This window comes from Equus caballus, chromosome 18 (genome assembly GCF_041296265.1).
Source record: "Equus caballus isolate H_3958 breed thoroughbred chromosome 18, TB-T2T, whole genome shotgun sequence".
Lineage (NCBI taxonomy): Eukaryota > Metazoa > Chordata > Mammalia > Perissodactyla > Equidae > Equus > Equus caballus.
Window position 1 is genome coordinate 57,637,622 of NC_091701.1, and position 19,488 is coordinate 57,657,109.

At 38.2% G+C, this 19,488-nt stretch overlaps 1 protein-coding gene across 1 annotated transcript in view; it reads right to left on the bottom strand.

The window, feature by feature from the left end:
* Positions 1-19,488, bottom strand: part of TTN (titin) — a 268,972-nt gene that overhangs the window by 167,366 nt on the left and 82,118 nt on the right. Inside the window, exons 72-104 of the mRNA XM_070241291.1 lie at positions 19,197-19,475; positions 18,826-19,104; positions 18,439-18,717; positions 18,033-18,320; positions 17,615-17,902; positions 16,790-17,071; positions 16,247-16,525; positions 15,846-16,127; positions 15,414-15,692; positions 15,025-15,312; positions 14,558-14,836; positions 14,185-14,463; positions 13,807-14,085; positions 13,380-13,667; positions 12,949-13,236; positions 11,355-11,636; positions 10,837-11,115; positions 10,132-10,413; positions 9,737-10,015; positions 8,943-9,230; positions 8,556-8,834; positions 8,167-8,445; positions 7,800-8,078; positions 6,944-7,231; positions 6,509-6,796; positions 5,746-6,036; positions 3,672-3,959; positions 3,015-3,107; positions 2,610-2,895; positions 1,635-1,818; positions 1,347-1,436; positions 986-1,253; positions 622-882 (exon numbers count right to left, since the gene is read on the bottom strand). Coding sequence (XP_070097392.1) covers positions 622-882; positions 986-1,253; positions 1,347-1,436; positions 1,635-1,818; positions 2,610-2,895; positions 3,015-3,107; positions 3,672-3,959; positions 5,746-6,036; positions 6,509-6,796; positions 6,944-7,231; positions 7,800-8,078; positions 8,167-8,445; positions 8,556-8,834; positions 8,943-9,230; positions 9,737-10,015; positions 10,132-10,413; positions 10,837-11,115; positions 11,355-11,636; positions 12,949-13,236; positions 13,380-13,667; positions 13,807-14,085; positions 14,185-14,463; positions 14,558-14,836; positions 15,025-15,312; positions 15,414-15,692; positions 15,846-16,127; positions 16,247-16,525; positions 16,790-17,071; positions 17,615-17,902; positions 18,033-18,320; positions 18,439-18,717; positions 18,826-19,104; positions 19,197-19,475 — 8,820 coding nt within the window. The remainder of the gene's footprint in view (positions 1-621; positions 883-985; positions 1,254-1,346; positions 1,437-1,634; positions 1,819-2,609; positions 2,896-3,014; positions 3,108-3,671; positions 3,960-5,745; positions 6,037-6,508; positions 6,797-6,943; positions 7,232-7,799; positions 8,079-8,166; positions 8,446-8,555; positions 8,835-8,942; positions 9,231-9,736; positions 10,016-10,131; positions 10,414-10,836; positions 11,116-11,354; positions 11,637-12,948; positions 13,237-13,379; positions 13,668-13,806; positions 14,086-14,184; positions 14,464-14,557; positions 14,837-15,024; positions 15,313-15,413; positions 15,693-15,845; positions 16,128-16,246; positions 16,526-16,789; positions 17,072-17,614; positions 17,903-18,032; positions 18,321-18,438; positions 18,718-18,825; positions 19,105-19,196; positions 19,476-19,488) is intronic.

The following is a 19,488-nucleotide window of genomic DNA, read 5'->3' on the forward strand; positions in this document are numbered from 1 at the left end:
ATACAGTCCAAGGATGTCTTCAGACAGTGCACACGATCAAAGAATTAGGAAATAAATATTGTTGCTCTTAAATCCTGAGATTTCACTTTATTTCAGATTCTGAGGGCTGGAGTAGGATCCTCATATGAAATAATTATTCTTGATAAATAGCTGCTAATCGCACATCACATATGTTGTTAATTTTATTTATGACATTTCATACAAATAGAGTTCAAATTAATTCCTGTAAACAAAATATCAACTCCTAGCCAAGATCCTCTAGATATATAGCCATGAAATCTGGTCCTTTCTAAGGGTTTCTTTCCAGGAGTGAGAATCATAGATGTGAGAATTATGAAATTTAGGCTTTCAACAGAAATAACTGTTAGAAAGTCATGTCTTAGTTTAGATTGAAATCTGCTTCTGGTCAAAAAGGACTATGCAAAAGACTCAGCACTTATGTGAATATTTCCTTTTTGATTCTGTGTGAATTCTGAGATATGAGTGAATGTAATGAGTACATGTGTTGGGAACTTAGAACACAGGAACACTTCGGGATATGCTTGAGGGCAGGGTTGCAGAGTTGCAGGGGTCCTGCACGACATATTGCTGCAATAACTCCATCCACAGTCTTTCACTCACCTTCAATTCTGAGCTCTGCTGATGTTTCAAGGTCTTCGTATTTGCAGGTGTACTGTCCCTGGTCTTCTGCTCGAACATCTGCAATGGTCAGCTTATGGACTTTGTGTTCCACTTCTGTTTTGTATCTACCTTGGGGTTTAAGGATTCTGCCATTTCTGAACCATTCAGATTTTACATTTGGCACAGAAAATTGGCATGTCATGGTGCAAGTCTGGCCTTCTTTCAAAGTAACATCTTGAAGATGCCGTTCCCAAGCAGGCTCTGTTCATATGACACAATACACATTTTGTTCAATATCACATGCAAAGTGCTCAACAGTCAATTCACCTCAAAAGATTTTTTTAATAAAACTCTTTTTACTTACCAATTACAGTGAGTTTAGCACTAGCGATGTGTGGACCACACACCAATCTATAATTGCCCTGATCTTTAAGCTGACAGTTTCTGACTCTGAGTGTATGTCGATCACCATCGATGCTTATTTCAAATTTATCACTGGGTTCCAGTTTTTCAGTCCCTTTGTACCATGAGAGTTTGATTTCTGGATAATTAATCTTAATATCAATTTCAAACACAGCATCATTATCTTTCAAAACTGTCTGATTTTCAATATCCTTGATCAGAGTGACAGGCTAGAAGAATAGAGAATTAAAACACATTAGTCACTCCTTCTCTTATAATTCCCAATAATTTATTCATTTTATTATCAGCCTAAATCATTTTACCTCTGTCTGTGACAGCCTTTGCTGAATAAATGATACAAGTTCTTCAAATTCCTTTTCTTCCTTCTCTGACTTCTCTATTTCCTCAATTTCCTGAGGAGAAAAATAGTGTAAGTTTTACATATCAAATAAAATTTGAATTAGAGGATTATATTCAGCTTCCGTTCTTGATACTGCTTAGGTTATATCAAATGATCTCATGCAACTAGAGGGTTCTGGAAATTCAAGGGGCATATGTAGATGTTTCAAATGTGAATTTTTAAAGATGATGTTATCTACAAAAGATCATACCAATCTATGTGTCTCTTCTTGTTGACTTTGCTTTAGCAGTTCAAATGCTTGAAGAAGACCCCGGAAGTCAGTGATTCCATACATACGGGCATATTTTTCATATTCTTTAGGATCAACATTTTTGAGAAGTTCCATGATATCAATTTCCTCTTCTTCTCCAGCTCCTTTCTTTAAGACTGGAGTCCTAAATGAAATAAGGAATGAATGTAAATCATCTGTCTTCTACTTATTTTGAATTATCATCATTCAAAGATTATAAATGTCATTGAGTTTTTTTCTCATAAAGGAGTAGTTCTGTGTCCTTTATTCAAGAAATATTAATTTTACCATGATAACTGTGAGACAATAAAAAAAAATGTGGGTTTGGAAATAAAGTGGATTGAGATTGGACCATTGTTACAAAGATCAAAGAGTTTAAGGAAAGAATAACAGGAACATTTTTGTAAATTTTACAAAGAGTCCAATGAAAGAATTATGAGGAAAAATAATGACAGCAATGGAAAGCATTAATAAAGGATAAATATCATATGTCATGGGAAAGATGTGTGGAAATTAAATGTTGATGAATTTAATAATTAATCCAGTAATTATGTTGACACATAAATTGTGTTGAAATTACTGGTAATTATGGAAAATGTTTAAAATAATTGATCTAGAAAATGATTCTGAGCATGAGAAATCATACAGAGAAGCAAACATTTCATGCTTAGACACAGGTTTCTTTATGGGCCATTTCTTTTGTCTAAAATTTCAGTAAAAATTCACCTCATGCTCAAACTTTCTCATGATTATTCAGAAATTGATCTTAATGAACCACTAACTTCCACTAAAATATTGTGTATTTTCTTATCTGTTTCTGTTTAAATGTCTGTGTGCTTATGTTCTTTCGTAATCTGAATCTTGGAGGGTCCACACCTCTTGAGAGATGTCTTTTGTGAATGAAAAATTCTATGTGTGGTTTTTTATTGAACTTACTTTTTCAGCATTGCCCTAAGATCTCCTTCAATTTTCTCTTGTTTCTTCCTTTCATCCACCTGTAGGTTAACATTACTTTCAATTTCACCATGTTTATTAAATGCGACGCATCGGTATAGTCCAGAATCGGTTTTCGTGGTGTCTCTAATCTCCAGCTTTGCTTCATCGCCTTTCTGGTGGATAAAAATGCGACCTCCTTGGTTCAGTTGTCTCCATTTCCCTTTTGTCCATTTAACATTTGGGATTGGATCACCTCCAACTTTGGCAATGAATGTTGCAGTGGTTTCTAAGGAATAATGAAAACAAATGAATAAATACCCATTTTCCAAAATCGATTCTTCCAAAGTTAAATCAGTAGTAAAACGTACAAGATAGGCCAAGATGCACTTTTCATGAAGTACTTACTTTCTACGACTCTGATACTCTGAGGTTCTGATACGAAGAAGAGTTTCCCGTCCACTGCTGCTTTCTTAGCGGCTGGGACTGCAGCTGGTTTGTCTAAAAAATACATTTACAGGTTTTGTTATCACCATCACCTTAAAATTGTAATAAATAATTCCCTTTGGAAAATAAGTTTTAGGAGTTTGGCAGTGTCAAAAATATTGTGCACTCTAGGCCTCGCTGTGTATGAGAGTGGATTACAGAAGACAAGGCAGGTTCATAGACATTTATAACCAGTTGCAGCTATCCCATCAGGTTGAACTACAATCGTATTCATATCAAGTCTTATATCTAGACTTGGCTTTATTCTATCAGGCTACCTCATGTCACATTATTATAGCATCATTTTTGGAACTTCACTGACTTACCCCCTCTTGGATACGATGAAAAGAGGTTCAAGAAATATGATGGTGAACTTGGAGTAATTTCAGACAATTTGTATTGATACTATTTCCATTAAATTATCTAATACTTCAATTATAATGAGGAGGCTATAAATTGCAAATCAGCAATAAGTGATGTTTCTAAAAACCTAATTCCATTAGTATCTAAATTGTAACAAGAAAATAAATGTGAGCAGTTGTAGGCTTAATCTGAATAATATTTTTGAAGTGTCTGTACCTTTAACGGTCACTTTTGATTTGGAAGTGTCACTTCCAGCCACATTTGAAGCTTTGCACACATAATCTCCCGAATCTGCTTTAGTCACGTCCTTGAGTTCCAGCACAGCGGTTCCACTAGCAAAGCTGAAGCTGCATCTGTCTGAGGGTTTTATTTCCCTGCCAGCCTTCAACCACTGGATCCTGATCGGCTCTGAACCCCAGACGTGGCAGCTGAGCTGCACGAATTCACCTTCGCTCACTGTTACTGGAGTAAGGTGCTGATCAAACACAGGTGGCTTCTGAGGTTCTGGAATTAAAAAGGCATTTTTATACATAAACTGAAAAGGAACAGAAGGCAAAAAAGTATTAAATTCCAGAAAAGCAACGAATTTTGCCTCTGACGGGTAACACTGGTTGCTATAGTAGAACTGAACCATGAGCCGGGTTTGTTCCTCTCTGAAGGCAATAATTACGTTTGTTGGATTTTACAAAAAGAGAAAGGTTTAAAAACAAGCAAAGAACAGATGCCATGCTGCCCATAAGTCACCCGAGCATCTGTGTCCTGATTAAGCACTGCAAACATTGCCCTGGCAGTTACCATCAACTTCTGTGCCATGAAGCACGCTATTGATTCTCTCAAAGCTGCGTACAGCTGCATTTCTGCTGAACCCTAAAAACTAGGAGCTTATTGGGGAATTCTGCTCATCCAGAGCTGCAATTCTTGCTACCATCTGGGAAAGAAAGCCACCATTCGAGTAATCCATGAGCCCACATCTTAATATGTGATTTTCTCTGATGTTCATCTTTAGCTATTAAATGAAGCTCCAGTAGCATTTAAAAATCCAATCTTTGCCCAATGGAATTAGGAATTGAAGCTCAGTATTCAACTGGAAACCAGTGAAGAAGACACAAGTAACATCCTAGAAGGGCCAATTGCAACACAGTGCTATGTAATGATTTCATTCAATGGTTCTGAGACCTATATATAAGAAAAATAAGGCAATATTCAAGATTTAAAGATTAAAACTTCTGATATCTACTCTCCTTTTAAACTCTATAGATAAATAGCCTCAAAATTCTATAGAAAGTATTTATCTACTCAATGGCAAAACCATCAGGAATGTAAATCATGAATATAAGCCACTGCCAAGCGCACATTTTTCATTTTACTAAACATGTTTTAAAACTGAACACACTTAAATCCTATAAAATGAGTGATGAAATTTGAAATTTAAGACAACTCAATGATATTAGCCTATTAGTGATATTAATCTATTAATGATATTAACCCAATATCTGTGCACCCTGAAATAGCCAAGAATGTCATCAGAGTTGGTAATCAGGTTCCAAGCTGCTCTGGGAGGTTAGTTTGTAAAGTTATTTTGATGAATGTGCATTGTAACCACCTGGATGAAGTCCTTACAGTCAGAGGGTCAGATAGAGAAGAGCTCCTTAAACAATACAGTCTATTGCTTTGCCTCAAGCCATGACTGTGTATTTAAACACATCTTCTATAATGATATACAACGTCTTCCCACTCATCTTTTTTTCTTTTTGTGCAAATTTTACTCTTTTGTCTAGGATTAATATTCATTTACAGGCTAAAATCTTTGGGCAATATATGCCAAACAAAATTCCTTTAGAAATGTACTTAGAAAACAGAATGTTTCCGAATGTCATATAACTTATAATAGGCAAAGCTAATGCAATATTCAATGATGAAAATTTAAGAATTTTTCAAAGTAAATGTGCTTCATAAAAATTTATATGTCACTTATGCATGAATTTCAAAGTAGACTTAGACTTCTAACTGCCTGAAAGAATTTTAGGATATGATTTACAAGCTAAGATTTTAGTCTATTTTATGACACCTACTTCACTGGGCCATGTAATTAAATTACAAATAATATGTATTTTAAGTAAACATGTATGGAATTATGGCAAGCCAATTAAATAATGTATATTTATATCTGTTATAACTTGGTCAACAGAGTTGAAGGAGAAATGCGTGTGTCAGAAGAAATGCACATGGCTATCTAATAAGAATGAAAACACAACAGGCTGGGGGGGGGGGGGACGTGAAGATAACTAACCTTTGATAACAATTGAAGATGTACACAGAGCAGAGCCTGCATCATTCCACACTTTGCACGTGTACAAACCAGCATCGCCCATGCCCGCCTTCTTGACTTGCAGCAGGAGTGTGTTGTTCTTAAATGTGATTTCACAGTTAGAAGTTGGATGTATCTCTACATTATTCTTGTACCAAGCAACAGTTATAGGCTGGGAACCCGCAACGCGGCCCTCAAGTCTGAAAGAATTCCCTTCTGTTTCTTCCACTGTCTCTGAGAGTTTTTTAGTGAAACTTGGTGGGATGAGCCGCTCTGTAAGAAATTGCAAGGATATATGAAGTGGAATCCAGAAGCAGGTCAGTAACATGAGGATTTTCAAGAAAAAGAAGTCGTATCTTTCATTAAAAGTCAATGCTGACCAACTAAATACAGCACATCAGTGTATGTCCTTAAACATTTCAGCCTCTTCCACAAGCTTGCTCTAAACGATTCTCTGATTTATGGGATGGATGATAAGAATAACTTGCAGCCATTTACAAAACCAGATAGTCACAAAAAAAAGTGAGGGGGATGGGTTTAGGGTTATGTAGGGTATATAAAATTTTAGAAAAATACAGATTTAAAAAGATCACTTATTCTATAGAGAAACTTATTTCCTTTTAAACATTTTTATGTCATTTGTTTAAAAATGTCCTGAATTTCATTTGTCCTAATAAAACTGCCCCCTTAGGATAGAATATAAAATCACTACATTTTGTCAGACTCTGCGTGAAATAAACGATACCTTTTATGTTGAGTTGAGCTGTGCAGGAGTCCTTTCCCACTTCGTTCACAGCGTAGCAGGTATATTGTCCAGAGTCTCCCTTGTCTACTTTCAGGATTGTCAGATGGGCGCTGTTTTCCAGAAAACTAATCTGGTAGTTTCCACCACTTCGTATCTCTCTGTTGTCTTTGGCCCAGCCGACCTTTATTGGTTGCGTCCCAGTAACGTGGCACTCAAAGTCTGCACTTTCTCCCACCACAGCATCCACAGGGGCAACGGGGATGTCAAAGAAGGGCGGGTTCTTCCCCTCTAAGAGGAGAGCAGAAAGACAAGGTTTCAGGCTCTATATCTGGATCATCCCAGTTTACAGAAATTGTGATGTTTTCTCCCTTATTTTGTATTTGATTATACAAATTTTAATTACAGAAACAGAAAGAAGTTTAAGAATCCACAAACCTGTGAGAATGAGTCTGGCACTAGAAGAAGCAGACCCTATTGGATTTGTGGCTGTGCAAGAATACTGGCCTGCAAGGCTCCGATCTGTTTTAAAAATATTGAGAGTGGCTACATTATCTAAAAACGATGTTTGTACGTTTGGGCCGTCTTTCAACGGTTTGCCGTCTTTATACCAAGACACTGAGATAGGTTCTGATCCATTTATGGCACATTCAAAAACAACTGGCAGTCCAACAGTTTCTTGAACATCTCTCAATTGTCGAGAAAATGATGGTGGAAGTTTTTGCTCTGTAGGAATAGAATTAAAGGATGAATACTACTGGACATTTTTAATTTACTGAATATTCTTCTTACAATTATTGTTATAGAGATAATGGTATTTCTATAAAAATATTAGGAGGTATTAACATGTCTTGAATTAACTTAGACACAAAGAAAAACAAGTAAACTTTTGGAGCAACAGTTTCACTCTGAGGCCACCCTAAGGCACAGTTGGTGCAAAAATATGTAAGCCAACAGAGAAATTGATTGGCTTAAGGTACATCTCTGCGCATGCAGCAGATTCTCTAGCAATCTGATTGAGACATTCATGGAGTGGAATTTTAAAAATATGGCCACTCATGAAAGATTTAATCATAGGGACAAATGATTACATGATCTTTGTAACTGAAAATTTAGTTATCTTATTTCTCTCTGTAAAGACCAGAAAAAGTAAGCCATTAATTATAGATGGAATTACTTAAGCAGAAAATTTTGGATTTGGGAAGATTTTCCTTAAAGGAAGCCCCTTGCCAGATATTTTAAATCTTGTTCAAAAGACACATAAATTCATTCACTTTTAAAATATTGCAATCACCTTGAACAGTCAGGAAAGTGGATGACGACACTTCTCCCACACTGTTTTCAGCTCTGCAGATATATTCTCCACTGTCATTAACATCAACCTGGTTGAAAACCAGGGTAGCAACATTGTTCTTAAAATGCATTTTGTAGGTGGCAGTGGGTCTCAATTTTGTATCTCCTTTATACCAGGATACCCCAATTTCAGGGGTCCCAGCAAGTTGGCATTGTAAAGAGGCAGAATCTCCAACGGTCACCTTAACAGGCTCCAACTGCTTGACAAAATATGGTGGTTCTGCAGGCAAGAGAGAAATGAGTCATGAAGGAGACATGCCAGAATGATTATTTGGATATAAAGATATGAATGTGCAATCATAACAAACCTAGTATCAGGATTTGTGCTGAACAGGAATCTTTTCCGGAAGCATTTTCGATGTAGCAGTTGTATTGTCCTGCGTCCTCTACTGTGCTGCTTGGAATTTCCAGGATCGCAGATTTTTCAGTTGTGGTTATATGACACCTCTGAGAAGGAGCAATATTTATGCCATTTTTCTTCCATGTAACTGAAATGGGAGGAGTTCCAGTGTAGGTGCCCTCTAGGATCAGGTGTTTTCCTTTCTCTATGCTGTAATCATTGAGCCTCTTCACAAATTTGGCTGGGGCTATAGTAAAATTGAAAATATGAAATCAAACACATATACACACAGATATAGACATATATACTACTTCATGTATGTTCACTGTAAAAATGTGGAATAGGAGTCAAACCAACCTTTTACATGGAGATGTGTTGTACAAGAAGCCTTGCCAGCTTCGTTACTGACTATGCATGTGTATTCTCCGCTTTGCATTGTATCTACATCAAACAACTCCAGTTCAGCAACTGAATCCTCCAAAGACACATTACATCTGTCCCCTGGTACAAGTTCACTGCTACCCTTGAACCAGCTGACCATGAAGGGAGGTGTTCCTTTTATGATGCTCGTGAAAGTTACATTGGTTCCAGTTAAAACATCCATGGCATCAGGTTTCTGAACAAAAGATGGCGGTTCTACACAAAAAAGCACATACCAGAAAAAAAATTAATATTTTTGAGTTTTGATAAAAATGTTTAATAAATTATGAAATGGAGTTCTACTTCACTGTATTTTTAACTGACCTCTCACAGTCAAAGGAGCACTGCATTCATCAGAACCAGCCCTGTTAGTAGCTACACATGTGTAGTCGCCAGCATCTGATTCTTCCAGCAAGTTCACAGTTAAAGCACAAGTGTTATCTGTCAGGGTGGTCTGGTACTTCCTTCCACTGCTGATCTCATTTCCTTCATGGAACCAGGAGACAGAGATTGGAGGTGATCCATAGACTTTGCACTCCATTACAACCGAGGAACCAGACAGACCATTTGTCTCTTTCAATTTTCTTGTGAATGAAGGAGCAACAATTCGGTCTGAATGTGATAAAAAAATCAAACAAACGAGGGACATCCATTATAAAATGATTTGAAAAGAGAATTATTGTCTTTTTGATGGACTATCTGTAGATCCATTTGGCCCTTTTGCGAGAGTACCCAAGAATTCCCTATGGGTTCACACAATCCAAAGCCTTGAGAATCAAGGGACAAGATGTGCTAGTTCACTTGTTAGAGATTTTGATCTCTCTCTGCTGTGAATGATTATATGGTGAATTATTTCAGCATAAGTGATAGTCGAGGACCACATTATCCTTTCCAGGGACTAGACTTCACTCCTCCCACCCTGAATTGTGGGAATTCCTCCATGAGAAACTTTTGAACTTGGTTTTCTTCTAACTCTATAGGTATGTTACTTCTGATTTTGCTGATTCAGAAGATGTCAGACTCATGTCACATTCTAGAAGATGGAGATTCCCATACCCATATATGTAAATCAGGAACTACATTGTAGTAACATTGAAACAAAGGCCCAACCAACCAACCTGAGACTCGAACTGAGGCTGTGCAGCTGTCTTTGCCAACAGGATTTTGCACCTCAAAACTATATACTCCACTGTCACCGGGTACCACGTTGATAATCTTAAGGCCAGATACTTTGTTGAAGAAGCTTATTTTGTATTTGCTGTCACTTGTCAGTTCTTTTCCATCCTTAAACCACTTGGTGCTGAGTTCAGGTGTGCCAGTGACCGTGCACTCCAAGGTACAGGTATCTCCCGTGGTAACTTGTATGGATTCTGGCTTTTCCACAATTGCTGCAGGTTCTGGAATGAGATATAAATTGCATCCAAATTTTAAAAGCAAATTGAAAAACCAAGGAGAACACAGATACTGGTAAGCATGTGACTCGTATTCATGATAACATCCTATTCGTACTAACCAAGAACAGATAGTGTGGCGAAGCACTCTTGCATTCCAGCATCGTTTTTGACCTGACAGGTGTATTTCCCAGCATTGGCTGGTTCTGCTCGTGAAAACTGTAGGGTTGCAATGTTTTCTGAATAAGAAATCCATATGTTGTCACTTTCTCTAACAACTTCTCCCTTATCTTTGAACCACACCACTGAAATTGGCTCAGCGCCTTCAATAGCAGTCTGCAGCTGAACTTCTTCACCAACGATGGTAGAAATGTCACTGAGCGTCTTCACAAATCTTGGTGGTGCTGATGAAGAAGAGGCAAATCAGGGATTTAAAATGTGCAGGGTTAATAGTATTTCCCTCGAGTCATGAATGCTAGGAATCAAATTAGTGATAAAGTGTTGTTCTCATTTCTTAAATAAGAGGCATTTTTGGTGGATGGGAGCAGGGTCACATTAGAGTTTGTATTAAGCAGAAGGAGTTGAACATCTTGTCCTCTCCAGCTTTCTAAATCAATCAAAACCTACTGGAAAAATTGTCTAAAGGGATATTTGGATTTGGTAGGATTTAGAAATGGGATGTACACTAAGCATGAAAGAATGTGGAAAGGAAAAAAGGGAATAGAAGAGACAGCTAATGATAAAGGACTGGGCTATAGCTAAGGGGCCAAAAGAATATTAAAATTAGAAGGAAAATAGTAAACAGAAGAGAATGAAGTCACTCTAACCTCTCAGAGTGATGGAACCAGCACAGGTGTCACTCCCCACGTCATTTGTGGCTTTGCACTGATATTCCCCAATGTCTGCAGCATCGACATTCAGGATGTGAATACTCGTAAGGAAGTTCTCAGACATTATCTTGTACTTCTTGCCACTCCTGAGTTCTCTCTTGTCTTTATACCAAGAAACTTGAAACGGAGGAGTACCCTGAAGCTCACATTCAAGGTGAACATCAGCTCCTTTCAGTGTCTCAACAGGATGAGGCTTTTTGTGGAAAATGGGTGGTTCTAAAATTGGAAGATAATTGAGTTAGAGAAAAAGGAAAATTAGGAGGCATTCTGTAAGTATATAGTTACAAGTAAGAATCAGTTTTCCATTCTGTCATAGAGAAAGAAAACATAACCTTCCATTTTCTATTCTACTTAAAAAACTTTTTAAGGTATCAATAGAGAGTTGAGCAGGAAATTGAGAGGACAACTGGAGAAACAGATGATGTGAAAAACACAAAGGAAGAGTAAGATCTGACCTTTAACTTTTAAGGAAGTGCTGCTGCTGGCGCTGCCTGCTGCATTGCGGGCCTCACATGTGTAGTCTCCGCTGTCTTCAACACTGAGACTGTGCATTTCCAACACCGCCACCGAGTCAAGGAATGACATTCTGAATTTACTGCTCTCTTGAATTTCAGTCTCATCTTTGTACCATAAAACTTTGATTTCTGGAGACCCTCCTATTTTACATTCATATCTTGTGTATTCATCCTGTTTCACAATTCTTGAAGGTTCAAGCTTCTTAATGAATCTGGGTGGTTCTACGAACCAAGAGGGAAAACACAAGGTAAGGGATCGAAAAGACAGGTATAATTCAAAATCAAGTGAAAAAAGAAATCTCTGTCAAACAGAGAGATCTTTAGCTCTGGAAAGCAAATTTATTTGATGCAGTTCAAAGAAGAATAGTTAAGTGAAACTTAAATAGAAAATTCCTAAAATAAAATACATTTATTTTTGTGAGTACCCACATCAAGTATTATTGCAAAAGGAAGGAGGAAGAGCCATTAATGCCTATTGTACAATCTTCCTCCCAGCCAAAGAATCACTTCTTTAGTTCGAGCTCAGAGGCAGAGCATATCTGTTGGTGGAGGCACTCTGAGGTTCACAGGGAATAAGAGAGTTTGATCTCTCTCCTGTATGTGACTGTTTGTTTCCTATGGCTGCAAAGATATCAGTTATGTACCATGAAGAGTCAAATAGCAAAACTAGGTCAGATATATTAATATTTTTTAAAAGTGCCACTTTCTCTTATGGACTTTAAATAGATATTTCTGCAAACCTTCATAATTCCCCTTTGAAGTGAGGAGAGCAATACTTTCTTCATTAACTGAAGCAAAAAATTCAAGCTTAGGGAGATGAAAATGATTAGCTATATGTCATAGAGCAAATGGGCTGATAAATCTAATTCTATTTCAATTTCAAGATATTTATAAACCATCACCACAAAATCCCTTAAAAATGCTCTAATGGGTTAGATCAGCAGCTCTATGAGTTAAGTATTTAATTTCTGACAGCAGCAGTCATGAACATGCCATAGAAAGAGATGATTGCCTCCCATAATGTCAGATATTGATGTACTCCCCAGCCCTTAGCTTCCTATTATTATTCCTGCTATTATTTAAGTGGGGCTAGTGGAGGAAAAGAAGTTGACACAATCTGACTCTTCTTGAAAGCCTTGATAGTTTGGGGCTCTGCTATCCCCCAGAGGGACAAAATCCATTAATTCACAAACTACTGTGGAAAATAAGTTATTTGAGATGACTTTCTTTTTTGTCCTAAGATAATTTCTTTCAAATTTGGATTTTCTTGCAATTCTGTGAAAAGTTTTTGTTCACTCTCTCTCTAGTCTCTACTTTTAGCCTTTGAAAGTGGACTTTCAGTCCATGTTTTACCAGTTTTACATTTTTAAATAAAATTTCTAAAAACTTGACTCATTTGAAAGGCTCTGGATCCATTTGATCACTTCCAATTACCAGACCATGGTCTGCAACGTAACTTTCAGGCACACCCTTCCTCCCGTATTTTAAGATATTGAAAATGTAAGAGACCTTGCTACTTTACTCAAACTAGTACCTTGTACACCCAGATGAGCAGAACAAGAATCTTTTCCAGCAACGTTGCTTGCATAGCAGGTGTACTGCCCAGCGTCACCTTTGCCTACTTTGAGAACTGTCAGAGTGGCAGTATTTTCAACCAAAGTCATCTTGTAGTTGCCACCAGGGCGAATCTCTCGGTTATCCTTGGCCCAAGTGATTTTGATTGGTGCAGTTCCAGTTACATGACATTTAAAAGAACCACTTTCTCCAAGAGCCAGATCTACTGAGACAGGCTTTAGATCAAAGAAAGGAGGAACTTCATGCTCTGAAAAGAATGAAGACCAACAAGGTGACTTCAGTTTTCATGTTCCCAGTCAGGAAGCAGAAATGAAGTGGCCCTACTCCTTTGGTGGCCCAGAGCCATGAAGCCGCTCTATATTGAAAAGGGTAATGGGATGAACTACTCACCTGAGAGAATGAGCTTGGCACTGGATGAAGCAGTCCCAAGAGGATTAGAAGCTGAGCAATTGTACTGACCAACGTGGCTCTGGTTGGTTTGCAAAATCTGAAGAGTTGCGACATTATGAACAAAAGATGTTTGCAAATTAGAATCATCTTTCAAAAGTACCCCATCCTTGTACCAAGACACTTGAAGAGGTTCTGAGCCATTGATGCGACACTCAAATGCAACTGGGAAGCCAAGAGTCTCATGAACATCCTTTAGTTTTCTCGCAAAGGAAGGTGGAAGTTTGCGCTCTATAAAGAAGTTACAGATAATCCTTATTTACAAGAGAGAAAACATCTGCAACATATTTCAATCTACTAAAATTTTGATGTTTTTAAGAAAAGAACCTATCAACACACAGCAAGACTTGTTAAGCAAAACCATCATCACCTTTGATGACAAGCACAGCTGAAGAAGCAACTGCCCCCACACTGTTTTCTGCCTTGCATGAATACTCTCCCACGTCACTGTGATCCACTTTGTTGATTACTAAGGAGGCAACATTATTTTTGAATTGCATCTTATATGCAGGAGCTGATCGTAGCTTTGTGTGTTCTTTATACCAAGAAATTCTAATTTCTGGAGTTCCATCCACTTTACACTGTAAAGTTGTAGGTTCTCCAATGGTTGCTTCCACATGTTCCAGAGGTTCAATGAAATAAGGTGGTTCTAAGAGATAAAGGATGGTAATCAATCAGACATGTGAACTAAAAGAGAATGTTTTAAAAGAAAGAAAAGAGCCGCAAAAAGAGGTAACTGTCAACACACCTAAGACAGACACCAGAGCATCACAAATATCTTGACCAGCCTCATTTTCTATCAGGCAACTGTACTGTGCATAATCTTCTATCGTGCTGTCAAGAATTTCCAGTATCGTAGATTTTTCTGTCATGGTAATACTGCAATTCTGAGACTGTGAGAGAGGGAATTCATTCTTCATCCAGCTCACTGAGATGGGCGGCGTGCCAGTAAATGTGGCCTCAAGAACTATGGGGCTTCCTGTCTCCACACTGAAATCAGCCAATCTTTTCACAAAGGTGGCTGGTTCTATAAGAAGAAAATGTGAGGGTAAATTTGACATCCTCAAATGAAGACTTAGAAAAAAATTTAAAAGATACATGAATTGGAGAAAAGAGCCAACCTTTCACAAACAGATGTGTGGTACAGGAAGCACTGCCAGCATCATTAGTAACGAGGCAAGAATAGTCTCCACTCTGCAGTGGCTCCACCTCAAACAACTCCAGTTCCGAGACATAATCTTCCAGAGAGATGGTGCATGAGTCCCCTGACACCAGTTCCCTGCTGCCCTTAAACCATTTGACCTTGAAAGGAGGGGTGCCTCTAAAGACGCTGGTGAATGTGAGGCTCACTCCAGGTAAAACTTCCACAGAATCAGGGGTTTGTTCAAAAGATGGTGGTTCTAGATACCCCAGAGGAGGGGGAGATCAAGAGAAAAAGGAAATCCAAGTGAGAAGTGATTTTGTTACTTGAAGAAAAGAGAACTAAGACTAAAAATGAAGACAAAATAAAGAAATTGCACACAAGGCAGGCACTAAATCACATGGAAGAGACGTTAGAGAAGCAGGAGCCTGATCCTTGCACACTGACCTTGCACAGTCAGGACTGCTGAGCATTCGTCAGAACCAGCCACGTTGGCAGCCACACATGTGTAGACGCCTGTGTCAGAGGGCTCCAGTGAGCTCAGATTCAAAGTACAGACATTTTCCGAAAAGCTGGACTGGCATTTAGGCCCACTAATGATCTCATTTCCATCCTGAAACCAGCCAACGGAAATTGGGGCCGAGCCAGCGACTCGGCACTCCAAAACCGCTGAGGACCCCAGGATGGCGTTCAGGTCTTTCAGCTTGCGGATGAAGGAAGGAGGGACGACTCGATCTGTGTGGAGAAGGGTAGTTTTCCGTTTAAAGAGAAGTTTTATTTTTTTTCTGGGAAAAATATAAAAAATTATATATTCATTAAAACCTCATACTACTCACCCGAAACGTGGACAGATACAGTGCAGTTACTTTTACCAACACTGTTTTTCACCTCAAAGCTATATAATCCCTTGTCACTCATTTCTGCACAGGGGATTTTAAGGGAAGCCACTTTGTTGACGAATGTAATGTGATGTTTGCTGTCTCCAGATAATTCTCTTCCATCTTTGAACCACTTGGTTGAAAGTTCTGGTGTTCCAGTCACTACACACTCTAATGCAAAAGGATTTCCGGTAGTGACCGTCATGGGTTCTGGCTTCTCTATGATTCTGGCTGGTTCTAAAAGAAGAAGTACATTGCATTGAAAATGAAGTCGCCTTCCAAACTAAGTTAGAGTGTAATCAAGATATGACTGGGTAAGAGTAATATTTGTAGACAATGATCATGGGTCAGTCAACTTGATTTTTTCTCAGGCTGTACTTTCTTACTAACCTAGTACAGTCAAGACTGCAGAACATTCTCTCATTCCGGCATCATTTTTGATTTGGCACACATATTTTCCAGAATTAGATGCTTCTGGGCTCCCAAGTTGGAGAGTTGCAACGTTGTCAATGAATGAAATCCTAGTGTTTTCACTCTCTCTGATGACTTCCCCTTTATCTTTCAGCCAGACAACAGAAATTGGCTGGAAGCCTTCCACTACAGCCCGTAACTCAACAGCATCCCCAACAAGGGTTGAGGTGTCACTTAGCTTTTTCACAAATCGTGGAGGTTCTAATGAAAGAAATTTGTGATTAGAGAAAAAAAAAAGAGAATCACAGCCACATAAATTACTAACAAAGCAAGAAAAGATGAAACGAAGAGGTATATAATTTTGTGCCCTGTATACAAACCTTGGAACTTGACAGTGCAAACACACGTGTCACTTCCCACCTCGTTACTAGCTTTGCAGTGATATTCTCCTACATCGGAGGCTTCAAGATTAAGGATATGAAGACTTGTATCAAAATTTTTCGAAGTGATTTTAAATTTCTTGCTGCTTCGAACTTGCTTTCGATCTTTAACCCACACCACTTCAAATGGGGGTGTTCCCGCAATTTCACATTGGAAGACAACATCAGAACCTTTAAGGGCTCCTACTGGAGAAGGCTTCTGGGTGAAAACAGGAGGTGCTACCAGAAAAAGAAGATAAATAATAAGGATATTTGCTTACCAAGAAGGAAAAACATATTTTAGAATCTAGAATCATTAAGAGTGACTGGTGTGACCAAATGACAGTATGCTAACATAAGACACAACAATTCATAAAAAATAGTTTAAGAATTGCAAGGAAAGTCCCTTAACAAGCCTTTTTATTTTGGAGCTCATAACATTGCTGAGAAAGGATCTAAATCAGAGGAGAAGGAAGAAGAAAGAAGAAGCCTAGTGTGTCTAACCTTTAACAGTCAGTGCTGTGCTACAGCTGGCGTCGCCAACACCATTGTGAGCTTCACAGATATAGTCCCCACTGTCCTCAGTGCTGGCTTCATTGATGGTAAGCAATGCCACAGAATTAACGAATGACATGTTGTACTTCCAACTTTCATGAAGTTCACTGTCATTTCGGAACCACAACACTTTGATTTCTGGGGAACCACTTATTTTGCACTCCAGTTGGGTGGATTCTCCCTGCTTTGCAACTTTTGAAGCTTCTAATTTCTTAACAAACTTTGGAGGTTCTAGTAAATCAAGGGAAAAAATAGCTTATGTATAGTTGAAGATCTCATAAATACATATTTAAACTGGTTTATTATTAAGAAAAGACTTTCTGAGAATTTTGTGGTAAAATATGTTATCTTTTCTACTAAATAAGCTTTTAACATTTTAAATAGAGAATTTAGTTGATGGGTTTATTTTTGGATATGTAAGCTAAGATATATAAGTTAATGTACTATAGAGGTATTTGATCAAAATTTAGTAATGATAAATTAGAATGCCATATAACAGTAAAGAATAAAAAAAGAGAACGGATAATTGAAACAACATTTAACACATTTCAGTTAAACAACATTCTTTGATAGGATTATACTTAGAGATACACTAACAAAGAACAGTATAAAGAGAAAACAGAACTTTCATTAATGTTGCCTCCAACACTAAAATACAAATTCTAACATGATCCAGTTAGTTTACCCCAAATATTTAAAAACTAAAGAAACTTTTAGAAGACAATTAAACAAATATGAGAAAGAGAAAATATTGGTAAATGTTATGTAATATACCTTTTACACTGAGTTGAGCTGAGCACATGTCTTTGCCGACATCGTTGGTTGCTTGACAAGTATATTGACCAGAGTCTCCTTTGCCTACTTTAAGAATTCTCAAATGGGGAGTGTTTCCCACACATGTGATTGTATAGTTTCCTCCAGGACGGATCTCCTTGTTATCTTTTGACCAAGTGATTCGCATTGGTTGAGCACCAGTAACATGACACTCAAAGTCAGCACTTTCCCCAGCTATAACATCTATAGATACAGGCTTGATGTCAAAGAAGGGAGATTTCTTAGGTTCTGGAAGATGAGAAGAAAAGACAACATGTGGTGTGGGTTTTCTTTTTGCTTTTTTTCACTAGCCATTTCTACTTTGACAATGCGTAAGAAGTCATGGTTTGCAAAGAGAAAGATTAACATGGGAACAAACCTCTTGCTGTCAGTCTAGCAGTTGAAGATGCTGTTCCAAGTGGATTAGAAGCTGAGCAAGAGTACTGGCCAGAGTGACTCAAGTCCGTTTGCAAAATTTTTAAAGTTGCTACGTTATCTACAAATGATGTCTGTAGATTTTCATCATCTCTTAAGAGTACCCCATCCCTGTACCAGCTCACTTGGATGGGTGCAGAGCCATTTAATCGACAAGTGAGTGTAACCGGTAACCCAACAGTTTGTTCGATGTCCTTTAATTGTCTTGCAAAGGAAGGTGGGAGTTGGCGCTCTGTAGGCAGACAAGTAATACTTGAGGCATTAGTAGATGAAATGAAAATTTCCCATAAAGATAAAAAGTTCAGATGAGGAAAAAAGAAATTCCTGAATTTCTCAAATAATGTCATTACCTTGAATTCTGAAGATAGTCTTAGAAGAAGCAGTTCCTATACTATTTTCTGCTTTACATGTGTATTCTCCACTGTCATGGATATTTACTTTATTAAAAACAAGTGTGGCCACATTGTTTGTAAAATAGGTCCTGTATTCAGGAGTTGGCCGTAACTTGGTGTCTCCTTTGTACCAAGACACTGTAATTTCTGGTGTCCCAGCAACTTGGCATTGTAAAGAAACTGAATCTCCCACCGAGGCCTCCAGAGGTTCCAGTTCCGTAACGAAATAAGGTGGTTCTAAAGAAGAAAGGCTCACAATCAGCAATCGGAGTTCAAGAAAACCAAGCAAACAATGCTTCATGTTAGACACATGCCAATCATCTACGAGAGAATAAGACAACACACCTAAGGTAGATACCAGAGCTTCGCACACATCCTTTCCTGCCTCATTTTCAATCTCGCAGGAATACTGTCCTGCATCTCTTTTTGTGCTATTCAGAATTTCCAGGAGGCAAGTTTTCTCTGTTGTGACTATGTTGCATTTTTCAGATGGAGTTATGTTAAAACCATCCTTTTTCCAGGTAACTGAAATTGGAAGTGTTCCAGTGTAGGTACTCTCCAGAATTATCGACTTCCCCGGTTCTACAGAATGATCGCTTAACTTCTTCACAAATGCAGCTGGTTCTGGTGAGTGACAAGCACAGCAGTTAAACACAATAAAAACACAAAGACGTCAGTATTCAGAAATTAGGACGATCAAATGCACTTGAGCAAACCTTTTACATAGAGACGAGTAGTGCAGAATGTTTGGCCAGCACTGTTAGAAACCACACAGGTATATTCCCCACTCTGAGATATGTCGACATTAAATAATTCCAGCTCTGCCACAGTGTCTTCAAAATAGATGTTGCACCTGTCTCCTTTCACCAGTTCTCTGGCACCTCTGAACCAGCCAACCTTGAAGGGAGAGGTTCCTCTAATAACACTTGTGAAGGTGACATTCTTGCCTGGTAGTACTTCCAAAGGTTCAGGTTCCTTCACAAAAGAGGGTGGTTCTACATAGACATG